At 41.2% G+C, this 25239-nt stretch overlaps 1 protein-coding gene across 3 annotated transcripts in view; it reads left to right on the top strand.

Moving 5' to 3' along the window:
* Positions 1-25239, top strand: part of MDN1 (midasin AAA ATPase 1) — a 174778-nt gene that overhangs the window by 116126 nt on the left and 33413 nt on the right. For all 3 annotated transcript variants that reach the window (XM_061623331.1, XM_061623330.1, XM_061623332.1), the window contains exons 70-84: positions 537-674; positions 1463-1572; positions 1747-1820; positions 2388-2583; positions 3350-3503; positions 3655-3801; positions 5494-5620; positions 8838-8943; positions 9803-9918; positions 12067-12528; positions 18166-18395; positions 19675-19815; positions 23444-23616; positions 23745-23906; positions 24993-25130. In XM_061623331.1, the coding sequence (XP_061479315.1) occupies positions 537-674; positions 1463-1572; positions 1747-1820; positions 2388-2583; positions 3350-3503; positions 3655-3801; positions 5494-5620; positions 8838-8943; positions 9803-9918; positions 12067-12528; positions 18166-18395; positions 19675-19815; positions 23444-23616; positions 23745-23906; positions 24993-25130 (2474 nt within the window). The remainder of the gene's footprint in view (positions 1-536; positions 675-1462; positions 1573-1746; positions 1821-2387; positions 2584-3349; positions 3504-3654; positions 3802-5493; positions 5621-8837; positions 8944-9802; positions 9919-12066; positions 12529-18165; positions 18396-19674; positions 19816-23443; positions 23617-23744; positions 23907-24992; positions 25131-25239) is intronic.

Raw genomic sequence — 25239 nt, 5'->3', positions numbered from 1 at the left:
GCTTGTTTTAAACCAGAGTTCCCTGTGACATCCAAAGTGGGGAACTCTAGTTGAAAACAACCCTCCGTGGGCCCGATACTTGTTCCTGGTGTCGCAAACCATTGTTTGTGAAGCCAGCAATATTACATCTGAACCAGGCCTATGAGCTCTGCACAGCTTTTTTCTTCTGTGGAATAAACTGTCAGTAAATAAACTATGTAATTAGAGGAGAAATAGGACTTCTTTATGGTATTATTGCCTTTCCTCCCCTCCTTTTTATTGAACTGGTTCCCAAGACAGAAGCAGGAAGCTTCCCCTAGAGAAGGGTGGGGTTGGAAAAGGGAGCACTTATTTCTTAACTGAAGGTAAAAGGGGGACTGCCTTACACATGAGTCTTGTTTTTAGGAAGGGGGCAAATGCTGCTTTTGTCTGTCATTGTTAATTCCTGCTGAAAAAAAGGTAATGGATTTTGTTTGCCGCCACATCTTTTTTTATGTCAAAAAAAATAATTGCACATCTTATTCTTCCTGGCTATTCCAACTTCATGAAATGGATAGACATGAATTTAAAAGCAGTGGTCAGTACACTGCAAGCTTTCATAGAAGGATCCACATTGGGGGAATTTGACACACGGCTTCAAATGCTGTTGGAATTCCACTGCCACGTCTTACTGATGCCGCAGGTGGAAGGAAATGGTAGGTAATTGCTTTTAAATCAGGGATTGGCAGAAGCTTCAGGCTTGTGGGATCTGCTTTAGGTTTTAGTAGAACTCCCAAGTTCCATCCCCTTCCTGTGTGTTGTGCTGGCTTGCATTGTCACATCAGTGAGGCATGCTTACGTGAAATCACACCACTTTGCCTATTAGCTAGGGCTGCATACCAAAACTTTAATCAACCTGTAGGTGCTTTCCCTATTTTGTGCCAGCCAGTGGCCCAGATGCTAGGGAGCTCTCCATCTGTTAGGAAGCCTTTGATAGAAGAAAGACTTGGTGTGTTCTCACCCCTTGCACTCAATCTAGCCTAAACTGGCTTGGTTTGACAAAATTGCAGTGTGATCCCTAGAACCCAATTCTCCCTCTGTCTTGCCAAGAATCAGGATGGATTGTTCTCTGCACAGTGCTGAATATGAGATTAAAACATTTTCACAACTCTTTGGTTGCCATCTCGTTGAAAAATTGCCCATAGGGATCCTTTTTGATGGGAGGGGGTTGAACTAATTTTGTTTGTTAAATTTCTACCCCACACTTCATTCCTAAGGAGTTTAGATTGGCAAACAGCAAGGCTGCAAAGCAATACAATTAAAATAAGATAAAAACATTTTAATACATTAAGAATATCAAAAAACATTTACAGTATGAGAAAAGAGAACTACCATTTCCGTCAGAACTACTTCTTAATGAATCCTAACTGATTGATTAATATTTCTCAAGTGGGGAAAAGTGGATAGAGACACATTTTTGAAGGCAATCTGTTATTTCTTTCAGATACACTATGCAATGTATTATGGAATCTATACAATTATTATAAGCAGTTTTCAGAATGTGTGCAAACAAGGCTGACTGAACTTCGTAATCCTATAGAAAAAGAATTGAAGGTGAGAGTAAGATTTCTTGGTGTAATAATATTCCGTGGCTGTTGAGGTAATGCCAGTTCAAATAAGTGACTGGATGCTACCCTGCCTCTTAAGTACATCTTCTCAAACTGGAAGCATATGTTATTTCATCAATACTTCATTACATTTAAAATAAATTATTGAATTATTTTGCAGGAGTTTGTGAAAATCTCTAAGTGGAATGATGTCAGCTTTTGGGCTATAAAACAGTCTGTGGAGAAGACACACAGGTAACTCGAAAATTTTGATAAGACGTTGGCCTTTTGGGCAACATCAGGGCAATTATACCACTCCTTGGGGGGGAATGTGAAACATGTTCTTTTGAGGACAGGTCTCCTCTTTCCTTTCCTGTTGCTTTATTGTTTAAACCCCACAGAGAGACTCGTCAAGGAAAGGTATATGCAAATAAGTCAACAATAGGGGAATGAAATTATACACCTGGTTCATTTTTCCAGGACTCTGACTGCTATGGGGTTGCAGAGCTATAGTCATTGCTGGTATACATCTTAGCTACCAACATACTGTTAAAATTTGCCTTAATTAAAGTGCCTGCATTTGTCTAATATGCCAGATTGATATCAAGAGCCTCTTCGCTCAACACTCCCACAGCCCTAGTGTTAGGTCATGACATGCTGCTTTGTAATAACTGTATTGGATTCCTTAATATGTGTACACTTAAACTGGATTGTGTGTGATGCTTAAACTGTTTCAGTCGCTTTTACCATGTTGTCATGGACCTTGAGCACACACACAAACTGATAATCATTTTCTTCCACATGCCTTTTCATGGGATCTAGGACACTTTTTAAGTTTATGAAGAAATTTGAAGCTGTTCTCAATGAACCCTGCCAATCTGCCTTGGTGGAGACAGCCAAAGAAGAACAACTTGCTTCCTTGCAGAAATGCAAGATGTCGGATAGCCAAGAAACTCAAATTCAGAGCCTGAACAACATATTAAGAAAAAAACTGACTGCTAAAACAGATGCTACCCAGGTATCTGGAGCTCTTATTTGCATTTGGGTGGAATGTTAGGCATTCTGAACCTGAGTGTTGGATTCCCTGTCTGTGCATCCAAACACTTTTAGTTGTAACAGTGAGTTATATGACAAAATGTTTGAGAATGATCACAACAGCAACATAAACTTCATTCCTAGTGTTTTCCTGATGTTTTAATGTGAGATTGTTTCAAGTAGATATACATGTGGTTTTCTTAGAGGTTATTAGTACAAAGGGGCTGTGTCATTTCAGCCTGCAGAAAAAGGAACTACATGTTTCAAATCATTCACCCATATTAAAAAAAAACTCACTGCTCCTAAAGAACCAGCATATTAGGAAGCGGGTTCTCTCCTAGTCTTCTCACTTGACATGGTAAATTTCTCTGTGGGAGGATCTTGTTGCATTGCAGGAGCAATCAAACATGCAGTTTGAAATAGTGCATGCCATGAATTTGTACCACCTTTTCTTTCTGTTTGGCTTCATCCAGTAGTTAGGAATAAATGGCTTATCTTATACAGAAACCTGCCTGTTATGTGTGAGTGCAGGCTAACATAAGAAATGGCTTTCTAATCAGGCCACATTCTTTCCCCACTAGTGGCCAGTTGCCTCCGGGATGCTGACAAAAGGGCCTGATGGCCATCCCCTGTGACATTTGGGGTTCCATTATTCACTCTTGAGGCTAATAGCTGTGGATAGTCCCATAAGTCTTGTTAGTATCACAAGGATTTCATTGACATGGACATTTCTGAACATTTCCCACCAGGTTCATTTAGAGGAATTCCAGGGAGATATGTTTAACCCAGAATCCCTTCAAGGGCGCTTACCTCAACTTACAAAACGAATGAAGAAGATATGCACAACTCTAGTGAAGAACAACTTGTTTTTGGATCTGGTTGAGAGCCTTGACAATTTCACAGGTAAGTACTGTGGAAATACCAACTTTACAGGATAACGTTCAGCACTGGGGGGTGGGGAGAGATATTTTTCTTTATAAATGCTGGACTTGAATGGAAGTGCTGAAATCAGTGCTCTGTAAGATTGCTTCCACTGCCCCTCTCCTTTTTACAGGTGACATCATTTCCTCTACCCATGATCTGCAGCACATGTCTGTGAATCCAGCTGCAGACAAGGAAAAACAGAAGTCTGAGGTCAAGCATTTACTTGTACAGAAACAAAGGGCCCTCACAGAGCTCTTTAAAAACCTTGCAGATACAGGTAAGATAAGATGGAACCACCAGTTTTTTTAGACAAACAGCGGACAAAAATGTACAGTAGTCAACTTCCTTCTTAAAAAAAGGCAAAATACCCACTCAATTAATTCTCTTTTTTTCCCTCTCATTAACTTTTTTTCTTTTGAAGTTGGATCTCAGGGTACGTATTCTAGTGTGTGCCTATGCATTTGCAAGTATCAGTCATTCAGCATATTCTACTATCAGAGATAACTATGAACCTCAAACTTGGGCCCTGGTCCCACTGTGTGTAGAATTGCCTTGCTGGGCCATCTTTTGGCTCCAAGTGTAATAGCACATCACAGAAGTCTGAGAGATAGTGCCCTAAAAGTTGGTTTCTTGGATATGCAAGCCATCTTCACTGTTTTCGGTTCATTCACAGTCTCAGGGTTGCGTGGGAGACATGCTGGAATGAACCAGCTGTACCTGGATAATACTAGTCGTGATTTCCAGGACTGTTCTAACTTGTAAACTGGTAACTTGTAACTGGGCTCCTACTGGGAGGAAGGGTGGGATATAAATCTAATAAATAAATAAATAAAAGTACTTTCTCAAGTCCTGGGGAAATCTCAGCTGACTGTATGCATGTACAGCCTAGTTCGTGTTGAAGCTTTTCCCCGCACAGCCATGGGGCCTGCACATGGATGAGGAGTCTTAGCTGTTCATGTACAGGAGGAAACTGACTAATCCTGCCCTTACAGTAACATTTCTAGTCTTTCTCTCTCCTTTGGATCACATATAATACCAAGCCATGGTTTGCTGTAATATAGGCAGTTGCCTTTTAGCAGGTCTATTTGTCCATTCAGCCCAGCATTGTCTCCCCACCTCTCCAGAAGGTGGTCTTTCCTATCACCTGTCTGATCCTTTTTTAACTGGAGATGCCAGTGTCTCAACCAGGGATCGTCTGCATGCAAACCATGTGCTTTGCTGTTGTGCAGTGTCCCTTCCTTTCACATGAGCATGCTTGGGACTTGCACATGCTTTTATCAGTTTAGTTTCCCAGTTCTTATTTAGAGGGCAGCACAAGCCATAGTTTGCTGAAAGCAAGGGCATTTGTACATGAATTGGCACAGGCAGAGGGAAAGGAATGAGAAAGTGTGTGGGCCTGACACTTCCTCTCTGATGCCAAACCATAGTTGGGCATTGCATGTGAACTATCTCCATATGAGCTCATATGGTGTACCAAATAAGAACAATCTGGAGGCAGTTACTACAAATGGAATATCTGTTAGAAATATGAAATGAATTTTGCCATTTTGCTCTTTGTTGGTCTGTCTGTCTCTCTCTCTCTCTCCCTCTCCCTCTAACACAGTAGATCACAACATTGTAGCCATGCCCACAGAAAGAACAGGCCCCAGGCACTTTTGCACATGAAAGCAAAATCTGCTAGTTCATTGTTGCTGCTTATTTCCTCTGCTCTTTCCAGCCACTAGTGCTAATTTTTATAATACTCTGAATCAGCAGTCATAACTTAGGCTGCCTTTTAATTTTTATAGTTACTTACTTTCCTCGTAAAGCTATAGGAAGTAAAAGACCTTAAGTGGAGACTTCTTGTTCTTATCTTGATGTTCTTAAATTATCTGACTGAATGGACTTGCCAAAAGGAACACCTGTGTTTTTATTTCAGATCTCTAAGAGAAATTATTTTTATTTACATGTATTTTAAATGTCTTCCTAGGGTTGTCATATCGCAAAGGCCTTTCTTGGTCTCGTTTGAAAACTTCCCAGGATCTGCTTTTCCTTCATCCACTGGATTTGCACAGTGCATTAGCCTTGGTTAATGACACACAGAAACTGGACACAACGTATGTATTTTCTGTTTCTGAGACTGCAGTCATGACCTCAAATGACAGAAGTAGTTTATTAGGATTTCTAAATTCAGTCTCTCTAGAGTTTAATTTTATCATAATCTCATCTGTTTGTTTTTATGCCATTTTCCCACAATAATTGTGCCCAAAGTGGCTCACTACATACCACATGAACAATAGAAAACTTTAGAAATAATTAAAAATAATCATAATATCATTAAGTACAAAAAATCGATCCACTATTGTATTAAAAAAATTACAAATGGGCTAACCTAATTTAAGAGCTTAAAGTAGTAAACAAATAATCATGTTCCAGATGATGCACATGAATACAATGGCTTGGTTCTGAGACTCAGTCTTCAGATATCCAAGGACCTCACCCTGTCTCACTTGGGTTAGTGCTGATACTCCTAACCAGGTTTTCACCCAGAGGGGCTTCATGCCCACCATTATTGTGGACTCCTGCCTCACATGGTAGCCAGTAACTTTCCTTCCACATTATCTCACCAAGCAACATCCATTCATCCAGACTGGGGACCATAAACAAGGTCTCAGGGGTAGTTCATTTGCATTCATGACGTCCAAAGTTGCAAGGATACTCCCACGTAGCCAACCATTGTCTCTGCTGTCCAGCTGGGGCTTGTCACAAGAAATCTCACCAAGCAGTAACAAGGTCTCTCTTTTATATTTTAGGTATATACCAGATGTGATGTTTTTTTCACATAGGTTACTCTTGTGGGCTGACTATGCTTTAACAAATAGCTGATGCATGGTGATGGTGTGAGGGATGAGCCAGATTAGGACTCTGGGGTGGAGACTTGAACCCTTTGGCCATGCAGTGGTCATGATTGGAGTCGTGCCCTGCTGCCTATTCGCAATGAGAGGAAAGCCCCCATTTGTGCCAGTGGATGCTTTCTTCCCTTTGCATACAGCAGGCATGGAAGGGAACGCAATTATGATTAGGCAAGGGCTAAGGGTTAAGCCTCCAATCCAGTTTGGCCCCCTCCCCTGCACTAGCTGTTTCTTAAAGGAAAATCAACCCTACATTGTCAAGCTACATGACAAATGGCACGTCTAGTTTGGCCCTTCCTTGGTTTGGTTTTCATTTTAAGAAGCAACTTGAAAATTGAAATTATGGCAGACCTTTGGAGGTAACATTGGTGTTAAAAGGAACTCCTGAAGGCTGACTTTAGCCAATCAGGAGGCTTTTTAATGAGGTAATGCTTCCTGAAGCTTCTTCAGTTTTCACGCCTAACAGGCCCCCTCCTTCCCCTCTGATCTCAACTCTTCTCAGGCCTGCTTGTCCTTGGGTACCAGGCTCTCATCAAATAGTAGAGATAAACAGGTGCTGCTTCTCAAGCTTCTTAATTAGCGGCAGTTGAGAAACGAAACTTAAAAGTTTTCCACTCACTCAGAGGCCCATCTCTTCCCAAGATGAAATCCCCATAATTCCCTGCATCAGAGCCATGTTACATTAACCATTCTGAACCATGCTACAATTTCATGACATGCGGTATTACAAAAGGTATTAAAAGAGAAGAGGGTCCAGAGTAATGAATAAATACATTGCATCAAGTCTTGGTGTATGGAACTATAATGGGAAGACCCAGATAATGGATTAAAGTATGCATATAATGTGCTGAAATCATTTACATGCTTAGATTTGCTTAGAAGATGCTTAAGACTTACTGAATTAGTATATAAAGTTTGCTAGAGGTACATGAACCAAACAGGAAAACAGGAATTGCCTCTCTTCAGAGTTGGAGAAAAAGCATTTTAAAAAGACACGTGTTTCTGTACCCATTTCTTCTCCTCCAGGAAGTCTGGGCATATAGCCAAGATTGTAGATTCTAAATAAACAAGTTTGAATTGAAACATAAACAATGAAGAGAACAGGAAAATACCTTAGTAGAATTTACTGAATGGCCGGCCGTAACCTGGCCAGCTCACCTATGAATTGATGTGAATCTCTGAGAATATTTAGGTTTATAAAACAAATCTATCAGAATGGAAAGGTGTTTATAAGACTGTCCCATGAGAATGTTTATGACAAATCTACTGGAATTAATTCATGAGAAAAGAATTAATTCATGAGAACACACCTTCCCATAGAAAAGAAAGTGTATAAAAAGCCAGGTTTCATAGCACTCAGGGCCCCCTCAGCTCTGCTAGAGTGGGTGAGTTGAAAATAGCGGGAGAACCGTCCATCTATCGCATCCATAACATCTGATGGGTGATATGTCATGACATGTATTTCTATGTCCTTTGTACTTTGGCTCTGTGATATGACTTAGAGTTTAACTCAGTCCTTCAACTATTGTAACTTGTTTTAACTGAGTTCAGAGTTTTATACTTTGATGTTAAATGGATATCCAGTAATTTCTTTTGTGCAGATATATATATTTCTATTTTTCTGTTTTTTGTTTCTGCAGTGATGGCAAAGGCCACCTAGAATGCATTTTATTAGTTGTAGTGTGGAAGATATGAATAAATAACATATATTATAAAGACTGTTCTGCTTTCTGAAATCTGACTCCCAAATAGAAAATTTTTGGTACCTCCCAAGATTCAACAATCCTTGAGTGGGGTCTCCTTTATTCTATTCTCCACCTACACTAGACGACTGCTGTTGATAACCTGTGAGCTTAGGTGACCTAACATTCGACATACAAGGACTCTGTGTAGATACGAGAGAAAGGAAGAATCCTCGACCCTATGCATACACTGGCAAGGGGGTAGTCTTGCTGGTAACAGAACACCAATGCAAGCTGTCATGCCTTTGAAAACTCATTTAAGAAAAAGTTGAATTTGTTAATTGAACCTCATGAAGAATATGGTGAAACTAAAAAAACACCATTGCATTCTTTCACTCAATAAAAATGTATTGTCTCACTTGCTTGGGATGCAGTTCATAGCCATTCAACTCTATATCACCTTCAGTAGGAAAGTGTATTGTTTCTTTACTGTGTGGTATACTCTGGAACCAGCACAGCAAAGCCTCAGAATCTTAAGGCAAGTAGAAACCAGTCCGTTACAGTACTGGAGTATCAGTTACCAAAGTGATACTTTAATAATCCAGTGTAAAGCCAGTTGAGACTGCCTAAAAGCATGAGTGAGCTGAACTTTTAAGACTATTGAATTTGTGTAGTCAAATAAAGACTTTGAAGTTGCTTCCTTTTTTATCTATGGGGAATAAAAGTCTTCTATTTTTCAGGTTACTCTCTGAGATTTCTTCATCCTGGGATGGATGCCAGAAATACTTCTATCAGTCTCTTGCACGCCACTGTAGGCTTCAGACAGCATTACTGGCTCCTTCAAAGGTAAAAAGTAACTTCAATACTGTTTAAATCTTCCTCCTTTTAAAAGTTTTGAATAGGCAACAGGATCTTTCATCATCTAAACATTTAGCTTTTTATTCTACAGCAACCTATTTTTTCTCAGGCATGTTTGTAGATGTTAAGCAAACAAATACAGGTAGACTACTGGCAAGTGTACTACTAGCCTGTCACCTACATATCAGCTTTATTACCAAGTGTGCTAGGTTCCTAATCTTGACATATTCAGAAATCCTTGACAAGCCACTTAAATGGTTTGCTATCCAGTTTGATTTGTATCTTGGAGAAGTTGGAGGTGAGATTTGTTAAAAATAAAAAAGGTAGAACCATATGTAAACTAGCTAATCGGAGAATAATCATTTCACCTACTTAAACATTCACTAGCCACTCTAGTCCTCGTTAACTTTTCAGCTGAAGTAGTCATAAGCAGGAAAAAGGCTTGATTAGAAGAATGCTGTGAGGATTTTCCTTTCCTCCCAGATCTAGAACGTTCAGTCCTCATCATCCACAGCACTTGAAACTATAATTAAAATTGCCATGGTAGGAATTGGTCTTTGAAGTTAGTTAGACCTTCTTTGATTTTAACGTCGCTTTCTGGGTGTGTTATTTGCTTGAAAACTCTTAAGGCTATAATCCTGTACACATTTACTTAGGCATAATATAGTGGAAATTACTTTTGAGTAAGCAAGCATTATATTAGATTGAGTTGCACAGTAGTTTGCATTTGTTACGTGTAACTCAGCAACAAGAAATGTAAAGTTCTATGCACTTTGCCATAGTAATGTGGCTTACTGCTATTAACAATCATTACATGCATGACAGTTACTGTCTTATCACACTGCAGGAAATTGGACTTGGCACCATTGAGCGATGTAAAGGATTCACTGCACACCTCATGAAGATGCTTGTCAAGCAGAGGAGCTCACTCACTGCTTTGACTGAGCAGTGGATTATCCTGAGGTACCTGAACTTCTGTCTTCTGTGCATTCTCTTAGCTGATTTTAGAAGCAAATTCAAACTCAAAATGAGAGGGGCAGTTTGCAAACTGTATAACATAAAATAGAAAGCCTCAGTACACACAGCAGCAAAGACATTCAAATTCCAGGGCTGTGTCAGGATCCACATACCCCTATGCATGCACTGGGGCTTCTCTGGTTTTCTGTTCAGATCAGACTTTCCTGTGCTGTTTTTTAAAAAGCAGCTTTTTCAAGAGGTTGTAGGGAGGCCTCTGTAGCCCTGTTATGTAAATGAAAGGTACTGTCTTCCAAATCCTAGCCTTTAAGCATATTAAGAAGCACAAACAAATCTTACATTTGTGTGTGTGTGTGTGTGTGTGTGTATGTTTTAAATTAATTGAGCAGCACTAATGCTGGAAATCTTAGGAAAGTGTCAACAATACTGGAAAATGGGTGGTTTGCCTTTAGCTCATTGAGAGAGGGTCTCTTGACTTTTTCAGCCCTAGAGCCGCATTTCCTTTTGGGCAACCTTCCAAGGGCTGCAAGCTTGTGGTATGCAGGGTCAGAGGCAAAAGTGGGCAGAACAATGATTGTAAACTTCATCTTGTACAGTAGGCTGGTTTCTCTGTTGTCACCCCGTTAAGTCGTCATTCAGACAAGCAAGAGGCATTATCAGAGTTTAAGGACACATTCTAGCCAAATACATATTCTAGCCAGGACTCATTGAACTTGAGGTTCCCCACCCATGTTCTTGACACACATAAACTGTAAAATGATTGTTAACATCTTTCTTGGAATTTGCATCAACCACTGGATCTTGGTCCCTTCCATGAGCGGAAACGGGCTTTCTGTTCATAGAATGGCCTGTCTGGATCCAGCTCACAATAAATAAATCAACTTTCTACAAAAGTTCTAGCATTTGGAAAGCACGACAATCCACTATACTAACTGTCAAGAATAGCTAACTTTTGTCAAGTTGAAATGGGTCAACCAGAGAGAATTCTAGAGCCTGTGGTTCCCTGGGACTCCCTACTGGGAGAAATCCGTAGCTCAGTGTCAGACAGACAATTTGCAACCGTGCAAGAAGATGCAACTGATCCTTAGCTGTTATCCCTTATTCCTGAGATCAAAAGTCAGGAAGAGGGGGTGTTGTAGATCAGGACCCCTGGGTGATGCTGTCTAGCCCCCTTATCTTCAAAGGAGTGGATCCCGGCAGGGGCAGAATATGGCTATTTGCCTCCCCCGTCCCCGTGGACCAAGAAACTCCGTAAAAATGAAGGATACTCCTTCATTGGCTGTTCCCTATTTCCATCTGCCTTGACTGGCCTGAAGTTTGACAGAGAAAAGCCATTTGGGAACCAGGCAATTCTACTGTAAGTATAGGATCTTAACTTAGATAGATCTTTGTTATATTCTTTTGTCTGTATTGAACATCTCCCCTTTGTTATGCCAACGTACCTCCTGTAACCCGTCTGAGGGTGATTAGCTTTAAGGAAACAAACTGCTGCTCTCTCTTTTGTATATACCATTCTATTTACTTTTAAATAAACTATCCTTTTATAAATGGTGTGTATTGGCTTGAAACTAAAGATTCTAAATCTAGTCCTTGATTGCTGAACGCTACTGATTACCATTGGTTAATGAGGGTTAATCCCTTTAGAATTCACGTAGGTCTCTGAGATCCCTTCTCTCAGAGAAAGGAACCAGTAAGAGGGGTGGTGGCAGTACTACTGAGTAATTACTCCGGAAGGAGGGAGGGTTTTGCCTGGGAAGCAGAGACCCAAGGGAGTTGCAACTGTTCTCGGAAGCAAAGAACCCCCATTGGGGTGCTGAGGGCAAGGGACCCCAGGGGGACAATTCTTTGCCCCCTCTGAGATGACTTTCCGCCGGACTCTGAAGACTTGGCTCTTCAGGAAAGCTTTTGGGATGGGTTAAGTTTTTATTGTTAGGTTTTTAAATTTTAATGTTTCATGTATCGTTTTATTGTGTACGTCGCCCAGAGTGGCTGGTTAACCAGCCAGATGGGCGACTAATAAATTTAATAATAATAATAATAATAATAATAATAATAATAATAATTGACACTAACTGAGCAGTAACCATGATATTTTAGTTATAAACAAATACCTTACAATGTGAATCTCTTGAACAGGAATCTTCTAAGCTGTGTACAGGAGATTGATGCCAGGTTGAATGTTGCTAGTGAATATGAAGTAGCATTTCCTCCTCAAGATGGTGTTCAGCAGTGGACGGACAGATTGCAGTACCTTGCCATGCAGTGTGTGGTGGTCCTAGAGCAGCTGTCCTGGTTTATACAGTGCTGTCCAAAAGGCCAATCCTTGAATGCTTCCAGGACAGAAAAACATTCTGAAGCCACTGAACTGAATTCATCTAATGTTCTGAAGTCAGTGCCTGAGTTTAACCCTTCAGAGCTACAACATTTCACTCCAGTAGCTGTAGATCAGCTGCCCATTGGATGCAAGATGCGAAAACATGATCCATTGTGTCAAGAACTGGTTTCCAGAGTGAAAGAGATGCTGGTGGAGGTTAAGGCAGTAAAATCAGATGTGGACAGAATAAGACAACTGTCTTGTGAGACTCTCTTCCATTCCTGGTAAGTTAAGGAGTATTGGGAGAAAAGTGTTTCATATTTGCAGCCTGTATGCACCCTAATATATAAGATTATGTATTTGCTGACTGTAGATTGTTCATTTGGAAGGCCTGCAATCAGCCCGCACTATGTCCCAAGTAGGTGCTTAGCACTGTGGAGGCCAATGGCCCAACCACAGGAACACTAAACATACTCCTACATTGCCAAAGTTCCAGAGAAGCTGCCTCAGCTATACTAAATGCCTTGCGGAGAATCATGGTCTGTATTTTGGAGGTGCACAGAAGCAGCTTAGCACTCATTGTCTGGGTGCACCTGTATTGCAGAGGATATCTCTATTGGCTGCCCAGAATACAGACCCAATTGTAAAGAGGAGGACGTAAAGACATGGCATGCATGAAAAATTAAGAAACACAAATATCATTCAACGTTTGATCATTTGATTTGCTGTTAGTATGCATCTCAGCAAGTACTAAAGAAGCAAAATACTAATTCATCTAGAGCAGGAAAAAATACTGGGCAAACCTGTTACCCTGCTTTCATTGTGGTTCTGTTCAAACATTCTTAATCTGCCCCATTTCATAGCTGGATAAAGTCTTGCATTTGGGACTTGCATGCAAAAAGTACTGCATACACAGGCCTGGATCCAAAGAACTGTTCAGCTAGTTCCCCATCCACAAGATACCTTGAGATTTGCTTTTCTCAAGCAGCAGCCCCACCGATGAAGGGAGAAACACACACTGTTTATGATACGGAATGTGTGGTCTGCTGTTCAAAGGGGAAAGCTTTTTTTCTCCATGATCTTACATGGCCTGGTTTGCACATAACACTAAAACATGATTTATTAAACAGCTTAACTATGGCTAAAGGTGGCTGGTTAATTAATATTAACCTTCACTTAGTGTTATGTATGAATCCAGACCTCCTCCTTAATTATGGTTAAGGAGTCATCACCACCCAGAAGCTGCAAAGGCATGAGTGATTGCTCTCAAGGTTCAGCTGTTCTCAATTATGCTTTTAACAAATCTGTGATGTAATAAACCAAGGTTCATATGTCTGCCAGACGCCTCAGCTTTAACCATAGCTTATTAACGATGTTAACTATAAACCAGGCCTTTATGAGTTGAGAAATTCTAGTAATTTTAATGTCTTTTTATTGGGGAGTCTAGATGTACAGAGAGGTGTGTGTCTGTAAACTGGTATCATCTTATTTGTAAACAAATAATAAGCTTTGTTGGGCTAAATAATTCTTTGAAACCCAAATAGAACTGTTAGCCCAGAGAGGGACTCTTCTCTTCTACCTATGTTTGTGTCTGATTTGTCTTACATATTATTCCCTGTGGTCATTGGCTTTTTTAAACATCTGTATTTTAATTCTGCAACAGGACTTTTCCATCCCCCTGTATCCTCCAAAGATATTGAAATACTTTCTTCTGGCAGCTTTGAAATTATTAGTTGTGAGAATATTTGACTTGGTGCTATTTTAAAAAAAATGTTTTGCACCCTCTGTTCTTTGAGAGGCATGGTGGGATAAAAATAACATAATAAAAGCATCTCGCGAGAGTTGGTGGACTTTCAGGAAAGGCTTAGGCAGAGCTTGAAAGATTACTTTTAAAAAGTAATAAATTACAGTTACAATTACTTGGCCCAAAAAGTAGTAATTACCGTTACAATTGCTCTGAAAGTAACTGATTGCTTTACTTTTTCTCAAAAGTAATCACTACAATTACATCTCAGTTACTTTTTTAAAAAAACTCCGACAAGGTGCTGGCCTTGGCTGCTGCACATCTAAGAAATCTAAAACAATATTAAAAATAAACACACACACAGGGGTAGTAGAATTTGGGACAAGCCGGGCCTGTACAAAAGGGACGGGCTCCACTTGAACCAGAATGGAACCAGACTGCTGGCACTTAAAATTAAAAAGGTAGCAGAGCAGCTTTTAAACTGACTGAGGGGGGAAACCCGACAGGAGCTGAGAAAGGTCCGGTTCGGTATAAACCTCCCCCCGGGATAAAAACCAAAGAAATGATGAAATTTTAAAAGGGGTAGGCCTAGAAGTAGGCATTGTGAGAGCAGGGGCACAGGATATAAATTCAGAAGAGCAAAATTACCACAGGCCTAACCACAAGTGCCAAAGACACTTGAAGAGAGACACTGCTTACAAGTGCCTGTACGCTAATGCTAGGAGCCTCCGAACCAAGATGGGAGAACTGGAGTGCTTGGTCTTAGAGAAGAGCATTGATATAGTGAGCATAACCGAGACCTGGTGGAATGGAGAAAACCAGTGGGATACGGTTATCCCTGGATATAAACTATATCGGAAGGACAGGGAAGGACATATTGGTGGCGGAGTCGCTCTATACGTGAAAGAAGGCATTGAATCCAGCAAGCTCGAAACCCCCAAAGAGGCGGACTCCTCCACAGAATCGTTGTGGGTGGTGATACCGTGCCCCAGGAGGGACTTAATACTGGGAACGATCTATCGTCCCCCTGATCAAAATGCTCAGGGAGACCTTGAGATGAGATATGAAATTGAGGAAGCATCCAAACTAGGAAATGTGGTAGTAATGGGTGACTTCAACTACCCGGACATAGACTGGCTGCATATGTGTTCCAGTCATGACAAAGAAGCAAAGTTTCTAGATATTCTAAATGACTATTCCCTAGATCAGTTGGTCATGGAACCGACCAGAGGGACGGCAACCCTGGACTTAATCCTCAGTGGGGACCGGGACCTGGTGCGAGATGTAAGTGTTGTTGAACCGATTGGGAGCAGTGACCACAGTGCTATTAAATTAAACATACATGTAACTGACCAATTGCCAAGAATATCCAACACGGTCACATTTGACTTCAAAAGAGGAAACTTCACAAAAATGAGGGGATTGGTAAAAAGAAAGCTGAAAAACAAAGTCCAGAGGGTCACATCACTCGAAAATGCTTGGAAGTTGTTTAAAAACACTATATTAGAAGCTCAACTGGAGTGCATACCACAGATCAGAAAAGGTACCGCCAGGGCCAAGAAGATGCCAGCATGGTTAACGAGCAAAGTCAAGGAAGCTCTTAGAGGCAAAAAGTCTTCCTTCAGAAAATGGAAGTCTTGTCCAAATGAAGAAAATAAAAAAGAACACAAACTCTGGCAAAAGAAATGCAAGAAGACAATAAGGGATGCTAAAAAAGAATTTGAGGAGCACATTGCTAAGAACATAAAAACCAACAACAAAAAATTCTATAAATACATTCAAAGCAGGAGACCATCTAGGGAGACAATTGGACCCTTGGATGATAAGGGAGTCAAAGGTGTACTAAAGAACGATAAGGAGATTGCAGAGAAGCTAAATGAATTCTTTGCATCTGTCTTCACAGTGGAAGATATAGGGCAGATCCCCAAACCTGAACTAACATTTGCAGGAAGGGATTCTGAGGAACTAAGACAAATAGTGGTAACGAGAGAGGAAGTTCTAAGCTTAATGGACAATATAAAAACTGACAAATCACCGGGCCCGGATGGCATCCACCTGAGAGTTCTCAAAGAACTCAAAGGTGAAATTGCTGATCTGCTAACTAAAATATGTAACTTGTCCCTCGGGTCCTCCTCCGTGCCTGAGGACTGGAAAGTGGCAAATGTAACACCAATCTTCAAAAAGGGATCCAGAGGGGATCCCGGAAATTACAGGCCAGTTAGCTTAACTTCTGTCCCTGGAAAACTGGTAGAAAATATTATTAAAGCTAGATTAACCAAGCACATAGAAGAACAAGCCTTGCTGAAGCAGAGCCAGCATGGCTTCTGCAAGGGAAAGTCCTGTCTCAGTAACCTATTAGAATTCTTTGAGAGTGTCAACAAGCATATAGATAGAGGTGATCCAGTGGACATAGTGTACTTAGACTTTCAAAAAGCGTTTGACAAGGTACCTCACCAAAGACTTCTGAGGAAGCTTAGCAGTCATGGAATAAGAGGAGAGGTCCTCTTGTGGATAAGGAATTGGTTAAGAAGCAGAAAGCAGAGAGTAGGAATCAACGGACAGTTCTCCCAATGGAGGGCTGTAGAAAGTGGAGTCCCTCAAGGATCGGTATTGGGACCTGTACTTTTCAACTTGTTCATTAATGACCTAGAATTAGGAGTGAGCAGTGAAGTGGCCAAGTTTGCTGATGACACTAAATTGTTCAGGGTTGTTAAAACAAAAAGGGATTGCGAAGAGCTCCAAAAAGACCTCTCCAAACTGAGTGAATGGGCAGAAAAATGGCAAATGCAATTCAATATAAACAAGTGTAAAATTATGCATATTGGAGCAAACAATCTGAATTTCACATATACGCTCATGGGGTCTGAACTGGCGGTGACCGACCAGGAGAGAGACCTCGGGGTTGTAGTGGACAGCACGATGAAAATGTCGACCCAGTGTGCGGCAGCTGTGAAAAAGGCAAATTCCATGCTAGCAATAATTAGGAAAGGTATTGAAAATAAAACAGCCGATATCATAATGCCGTTGTATAAATCTATGGTGCGGCCGCATTTGGAATACTGTGTACAGTTCTGGTCGCCTCATCTCAAAAAGGATATTCTAGAGTTGGAAAAGGTTCAGAAGAGGGCAACCAGAATGATCAAGGGGATGGAGCGACTCCCTTACGAGGAAAGGTTGCAGCATTTGGGGCTTTTTAGTTTAGAGAAAAGGCGGGTCAGAGGAGACATGATAGAAGTGTATAAAATTATGCATGGCATTGAGAAAGTGGATAGAAAAAAGTTCTTCTCCCTCTCTCATAATACTAGAACTCGTGGACATTCAAAGAAGCTGAATGTTGGAAGATTCAGGACAGACAAAAGGAAGTACTTCTTTACTCAGCGCATAGTTAAACTATGGAATTTGCTCCCACAAGATGCAGTAATGGCCACCAGCTTGGATGGCTTTAAAAGAAGCTTAGACAAATTCATGGAGGACAGGGCTAACAATGGCTACTAGCCATGATGGCTGTGCTCTGCCACCCTAGTCAGAGGCAGCATGCTTCTGAAAACCAGTTGGCGGAAGCCTCAGGAGGGGAGAGTGTTCTTGCACTCGGGTCCTGCTTGCGGGCTTCCCCCAGGCACCTGGTTGGCCACTGTGAGAACAGGATGCTGGACTAGATGGGCCACTGGCCTGATCCAGCAGGCTCTTCTTATGTTCTTATGTTCTTAATATGCTTGGAATTGAATAAAATGCATAATAAATAACGTGTGAGACTTGTACAGAATCAAAATAGCAAATTTATACAGAATCGAAATACAACAAGCTATTATATTGCAAATGCTGTAAGTTAAATATTATGCAACTGCCACTTAAGCATGTGGTTTAAATATTGTAGCGGTGGAGCATGGGTGCAGCAGGATGAGTAAATTAAAGGAATTCAACAGCTCTACCTTGCATAAGCTGAAATGCTTTTCCACTCATGCAAGTGATCTTCCAGATCTTCTGGTAAAAACATAGATGTTAAAAAATAGTATCACAATTAGATCTAATAGTAACTTCCCTTTGGTTTTCCAGTTCTCAGCAACTGCAATAGAAATAGTGTTTTGTGTTAATCCAAACTTCCTATTTCTTAAAAGCAAATGTTTAGGTTAAGATGTGGTTCTGTTTTAAATGAGCTGCAATTTCTGTCATCTTATAGGAAAAGCTTTGAAGTGTGCTCATCAGGGATAGAATGTTTGTTGAAGGTTTCAACCCAGCTGCAGGATATAGAGTCTTTGTTTGTCCTGCCTGAGATGGAAGTCAATCAAGCTGCCTCACGGATGGCATTAATTAGAAGTCTTGTATACATCCAAGGAGAAATTAATAAAAGTGTAGATGACTTTGCTATCTGGAAGACGCAACTCTTCAGTTCAATTTCACATTGTAATGGTAAATATCCTTTTCCACTTCTAATCAATAAAACAGTGGATTTGTTTAAGTATTATTCTCTCATCACTGATGGATGTTTGCTTCTGTGACTAAAATTAGATCATAATTTGTTCATCCTATGAATGTTTACTGAGAACCAAATCTAGCAGAGTTCAAAGAGACAGTCCTGTGTAAGTGTAAGAGTATAGCAAGCTCCAGTGCTGGTTTCTTTAATAAGCAGTGAATCAGATTTAAGGGAGAAATTATATTGCATGTGCCTTATCTTGTTGGAGATACAAAACTGACCCATGTTTTGAACTTCCTTTGAAAACTGACTTTCCTCTTCTCCCAGGCATTTTTGCATGTGTTTTTAAATTTTTATTTAACTAAGTGTTTTATATTTGTATATTTGTTTTTAATGTTTTTAATTGTTGTAAACCGCCCAAAGAGCTTCGGCTATGGGGCGGTATACAAATGTAATTAATAATAATAATATCTAAATGTTTAATTTTATCACATCGAAGTTGAACTTTTTTTTATAATGTTGCATGTCAAGTCTTGGCATCTGCACGAGCCAGCAGAGGTACTTCTGGGATTTGGCTTTTAGTTTTTCTCACTAGTTGTCATTCTATATCTTTTGGGAGCTCTGTTCCTATATGCTAATACTACAAAGTGGTTAGGGCTCCCTTTCTCATTCAAAACTGGCCTTTTTTTACATATAGCATGTCTTTAGCCGAGTCGTGCTTGTGTATCATAAGATGAACTGGACTAAGTGAAGCATTGTTCCCCCACCCCAAACAGTGCTGGCATTACAAGGGAATTAAGGATGCACCATGGTTCATTGATTTGACCTGTACTACAGTTGATTTGTCTTGGGGAAAACCCTAGCAGCAGGAGCACTGCCTGAAAGTGCAATTCCACTCCTGAGCCCTGACTAGGCAAAGGGTGGGTAGATGCTGGGAGCCAGTATTATTTATACCATCTTCCACTTGCAAGGCAGATGTCATTTTTTTGGTTGGTGAGGTAACTGAGGCAATGCATATATACCTCTTGGGGTAATGTGTGCCTCAAATTTTAAACCAGGACAAGTATTAAAGAAGTTTGGGAAACACTGGTTTACCAAGTCCAAAACACAATACTGAAGTCTTAAAGAGTTTTCCTTATTTCAGCCGTGTGCTTTGTTTGATAAAGTTTGATTTGCTCTTGTGGCTGGAACTGTGCTCTCTCTGTGTGATGTTATTTATTGGCTACTGTAGAAATCAAGTGTGTTACCTGTTAACATTCTACTATATTTCCAAAGGGCACCAAAAATCAGATGATGGATTCGTAGAACTCTTCTCGGAACAAATAGAACTTGCAATCCAAGCTATCCTGAGTGCAATACAGTGTTTGGTAGAAAGAAAAAACGAAAAAGAGAACGATACCTCTCTGAAGGAGGATGGTGAGTCTTTTTCTTTGATGCACTCTTTATACTTCCAAACATACTCCCTTTCTGCAACTGAACATAAACATATATACAGTCTGGGCTAGCCCAAGGACTTCATAAGAGCAGATGCGACAGCAGTGCAAGGCGCAGCCTCTAGGTCAACCCCAGAGGGGTGACACCAGAGGGGATGCCACTATGGGGTCCCCATGAGGCACCACCCCCTTATTGGTTTTGGTGGATAAAGCAAATAGTTTTTTTCTTTGCCCTTGGGATGGGAAGGAAATTGGTATCTGGCTGTGTATTACGGGAATTGCAGGAAGTGGTCTTTCACGCCAACAGCCTATTGGGTTTTAGAATGTGTCTCTCCAGGAGAGGGCGAGACTCGCAGCCTAAGTGAGTGAGAGAGAGAAGTGAAGTTTGATTAGGGTTGGTGCTGCAGTGGTGTGTGGCTTAATGTCTTCTGTTTTAATATTTTGACCTCACTTGGGCCTATTACATGGATGTGTGCAGTGGTCTGATACTAGGTTTTGAAATGTGCTGGGGAGAATGTATTTTTTGGGGGAACGGAGGGTGTTCAGGTCAATACACAACACGTATTCATTCATTCATTCATTACTTGATCATGGGTAAGAGGTGCAATGTAGTATCATCACCAAGACGTGGGTGTGTGAGCTGGACAGAGTGTATCTGATATAGCTCTGACCTGCCTGGTTACTCGGCGGTGCAACAGTACAGACTGGAGTGGGTTGGGGGGGATTTTGCTGTGATCTGTAGAAACTCCCATCTCACTTACCAGGAAACCCCTGCATCTTGGAGCAGACCTAGTGGGACTGTATCGGTTGTGGAATCAGAAAGACAGATCAGGGATGCTTGCGATCTATTGTCCATCCTGCTGCATCACAGCCTCCCTAACAGAGCTGGAGGAGTTGTCTCAGAAGGGTTAGAAAAACCCAGAACTTTGGTTCCGGGTGATTTCAGTGTCCATGCTGAGGCCTCTTCCACTGAGCTGGCTTGGGACATCTTTGCTTTCATGGCAACTTTGGAGCTGTCTCACGTTGTCAGGGGCCCAACACACACAGAGTAGAACATGCCTTGTAATGAGCAGAGCTTGTCCTTAAATGTTGCTGGATGACCATTTTATGTATTTTATATTGTTCATTGTTTTAAATTTTGCTGGTTTTAAATTGTGTTGTGTTAAACTTTGTCAGGCCACTTTGAGACTTTTTTCTTTTATAATAAGTGACTGATAAATGTAATGAATAATAATAACTGGTTACTCGGCGGTGCACCAGTACAGACTGGAGTGTGTTCAAGGGATTTTGCCGCCCTGGGCTCCGGCTGGGAGGAAGGGCGGGATATCAATCAATCAAAAAGTATTTGCTTCAGAGGCAGAGATGGGTAGTCTAAATATGGTTGCTATGGTCAGACAATTTCCTGGTGAAGCAGGACTCACTGTGACTATCTCCTACAAGGGTGGAGGGCCTATTCACATGGTCTGCCCCCAGAAACTTGTGGGATGCAAACGATTCCTTAATACTCTGGGGAATTTTCCAGTGGAGAGAACTGGCAATAGTGCCAGGCCCTTGTCTCACTATCAAATGACAGGATAGGAAGGGCCATCATCTCATTTGTCTCAGGAGCCCTGTCCATCGTTGTGGACCCTGCAACATGCCCTCTGTTCTAGTACAGGGGTGGGAACCTCAGGCCTGGAGGGCCAAATGCAGCCCTCCAGGCCACTCTATCTGGCCCTTAGGGCTGTCTTCACCGCACACCCCTCTCCAGCCACATCCCTTCTCTCCAGGCCATGGTCCTCACCGGCACTGCTTTGTATCCTCCTTTATTTTTATTTTTATTATTATTTTATTTATTAGATTTATAACCTACCCTTCTTCCCAGTAGGAGCTCCCTGCGCTACAGCTGATCGCCCCACTGGCACCGCCGTATTAGTGGAATGCCAACAAGCGGGGCCCGACTGTATAACCTTAATTCATATTCAGAGATGCATGTTTCATTATTCTGAATTGTTTTCAGATTAATTTTCATCAAAAAATGGGATGACAATTTGGTCATTTTAGTACTAAAGCAGAATGAACATGTAAAGTTATTCAGGAGATGTACCAGCTCCATCTGCTCAATTAATTCAGCCAAGTCAACATGAGAAACTTAAAATATTAGGTGGTACAGTTAACTCAATCTTCTTTTTCATCTTTGTCTTCCTTGTTGAGAGCTATAGAGGATGTTGTTCATTTTATTACCCAGTATCCTTTATAAAGTAGGGCCCCACTCATATGGCAGGTTAGGTTCCAGACCCCTGCCAAAAAGCAAAAACCACCAAAAGCAGATCAGCTGTAGTGCTGGGGTCTGGAACCTAACCCGCTGATCACACCAGAGGAGGAGAAGATTAGATCTTCCCCTCCTCGGGCGCGATCAGCTCGAGCAAGAGCCTGATCGCGCCAGAAGAGGAGAAGATCAGCTGCAGCACGCTACAGCTGATTTTCCCCTGCTCCGGCGCGATTGGCTGGAGTGCAGGAAGCTCCAGCCCCCCCTCCAGCTGATCACCCCGCTGGCGCCATATTAGCGGAACACCAAAAAGCAGGGCACTGAGAAGCGGGGCCCTACTGTACGAAGATCCTTGTGTGAAATACCTGTCTCAGTTGTAGGAAAAAATTTGTTACACCATGTGAGTTTGTGTGCTTTTTGCTATTGGACAAGGAAAATTATATCTCTGTGTGTGTTTCCTTATTTGTGCTGGCAGACAGGAAATTTTAAGAGCTAAATTTGTATCTCAATTTTGAATGATCTGTGTTTGTAATGGCATATTGCTAAACAAATATAATGATTACGGTACAATATTCTAATCACAGAACTACCATTCTCAGTGTGGTTTAACAGTCAGTCCTTCTTCGCAGAAAACTGGGAACTGTAGTTCTCTGAGGAGAGTAGGAGTCGTCTAACAACTCTCAGCACCCTTCACAAACTACACTTCCCAGGATTCTTTGGGGGAAGGCATGACTGTTTTAAGTGGAATAATAGTAAAATAGATGTACAGCGTGAATGTGGCCCAGGTTATCTCCAATCTCCATAAACTGCTGTTAACATATTCATAGAATATAATTAGAATTTTGAAATCCAAATTTAAAAAATCCGATATTTTTTAAAATCATTGCCCTTCGAGTTCATACACATACTAGGGGCTCACCCTGCTCGCTTTGCTTGCCAACCCTGCCTACTGTTGCCAGCGCTCTCTACACAGGTTGCCAGCGCTCCCCTCCCTCCCTCCCCCTGCACACAGGTCGTCAGCATTCTTAGCCAGCACAGCTTCCACCCTGTTTGCCCACCGCCAGGTGCCTCATGCTCTGCTGCCCTGCCTTACAGTGTCACACTACTCGTGAACACTTAGAAAAATATTATATAGTAAGATATATATCCGTAATTGGGATTTGTGATTTGTATTTTAATCTGTCTTGTATTTTATCTATTGATTTTACTGTACACTGCTTAGCTACTTCCATTTAAAGCAGATGATGATGATGATAAAAATACTGTGATAACCTTAGAAATGATAATTGATTGATTTCTGGTCTATTTGGGGAACCAGTTAAAACATGGTTTTGATCTTTTCTTTTTGTTCTCCTTACTCAAGGGGAAGAACCCTCTGTTGACAGGCTCAAGGCAGGACATTTAACTAAACTCTTGGATGAAGACATTTGTGCAGATGTGAATTCTTTGCATGTACAGAAAATAATATCAGTAATTTCAGAACTCCTGGAGCGTCTAAAATCCTATGGTGAAGATTACACTGCATACAAATGCAAGGTAAAATTCATCAGCTGGAATGTCTTTGCTATTCAAGTTTTTGTCTAGCTGGAGGAGACTTTAAACATAAATTTCTGTCTTGACAAAAACACATTTTTAATGTACATTGGATTTCTTTATGTCCACAGCTTTTCAATCAATCCTGCCACTTGCTGGTGCGTCTAATGCCAATACTTTACAATTATTCCAATATTATCCTCTTCTACTTCACTGTTTCCTTGGCCACACATAGGAGCACTGGGAAATTGCTTTCTGTTCTAGCTAACATCTTTACTGAACTGGCCCTAAAGGTAAGAAATTCTAGTTTACCTTTTTAGTGGATTTGGGGAAGGGGATGGAATTTGAAGATATTTGGAGTTGTGAATAACCTTTTTAAAAAGCTCCAACAGAAGTGGGAAGGATTCCCATGTGTTTATATCAGTTAGTTGAATGAACGTCTATCTTTAATTCTACAAAACCTTTTTTTTATTAGGGTTCTCTCTTGTCTGTCTGTCTGTGATATATCTGTTCATTAGCTACCGGGCCAAGTTCAAGGTTCTGGTTTTGGTGTGAAAAGCCCTTTGCAGCTTGGGACCAGGATAACTGAAATATCGTCTTACCCTTTATATACCCAAGTCAGTCACTATGCTCTGCAGGTGAGGGCCTCCTGCAGATACCATCTTATCAGGAGGTCCGTTCCGCACAACGTAGGAAGTGGGCCTTTAGTGTAGTGGCACCTACCCTTAAATATTAGACAGGCCCCATCTCTGTTATCCTTTCAACACCTTTAAATATTAGACAAGCGCCATCTCTGTTACCTTGTTGTAAATCTCACCTCTCCCCAGATAGGCCATAAGTTGGGTAGTGAAGGCAGTGGAACGCCACACAGGTAACCACCCGTCCAGATGGAACCCAGAGGAACAAAGCTATAGGTTTCACCCCTTATACTTAAAGAAAAATCCCTAGCAACAGTTCACAGTAATTTAGCCAATTGGGGCTTTCTAATGAGGTAATGCTTCCCAAAGCTTCTTCAGTTTTTGTGCCTAGCAAGCCCCTTCCTTTCCCCCTGATCGCAACTCTTCTCAGGCCTGCTTGACCTTGAGTACCAGGCTCCCAGCAGATAACAGAGATAACCAGGTGCTGCTCTTCAAGCCTCTTAATTGGTTGCAGCTGAGCAATGAAGCATAACGCTTTCCACTCACACAGAGGCCCATCTCCTCCCAAGAGGAAATCCCCACAACTCTGCATCAGAGCCATGTTACAGTAACCATTCTGAACCATGCTACAATTTCATGACAGTAGTAGTAGTATGTGAAGAATTACCATTCTATGGATTAATTTTAGTGAGTGCTAAAATCTGTTCAAATGATTTTTTTATATATATATATATATTTTAGGGGTTTTGTTTACCAAAAGAGCTAATGGAAGATGCTGCAGGAGAAGGAGGAACAGAATTCCATGATTATGAAGGAGGTGGCATTGGAGAAGGGGAAGGCAAAAAGGATGTGAGTGACAAGATAGAAAATGAAGACCAGGTATGTGTAATCTAGATTGGCAGTGGCTCCAGAGCAGCTACGATTCAGGTCTTGTTTGTAGAGTGTGTGTGTGTGTTAACAGTTCAATTGCTTTCATATAGTTTAATGG

This window comes from Rhineura floridana, chromosome 4 (genome assembly GCF_030035675.1).
Source record: "Rhineura floridana isolate rRhiFlo1 chromosome 4, rRhiFlo1.hap2, whole genome shotgun sequence".
Classification (NCBI taxonomy): Eukaryota; Metazoa; Chordata; class Lepidosauria; order Squamata; family Rhineuridae; genus Rhineura; species Rhineura floridana.
Note: the sequence above shows the minus strand (reverse complement) of the source record. Positions and strands in the feature narration are given on the sequence as shown.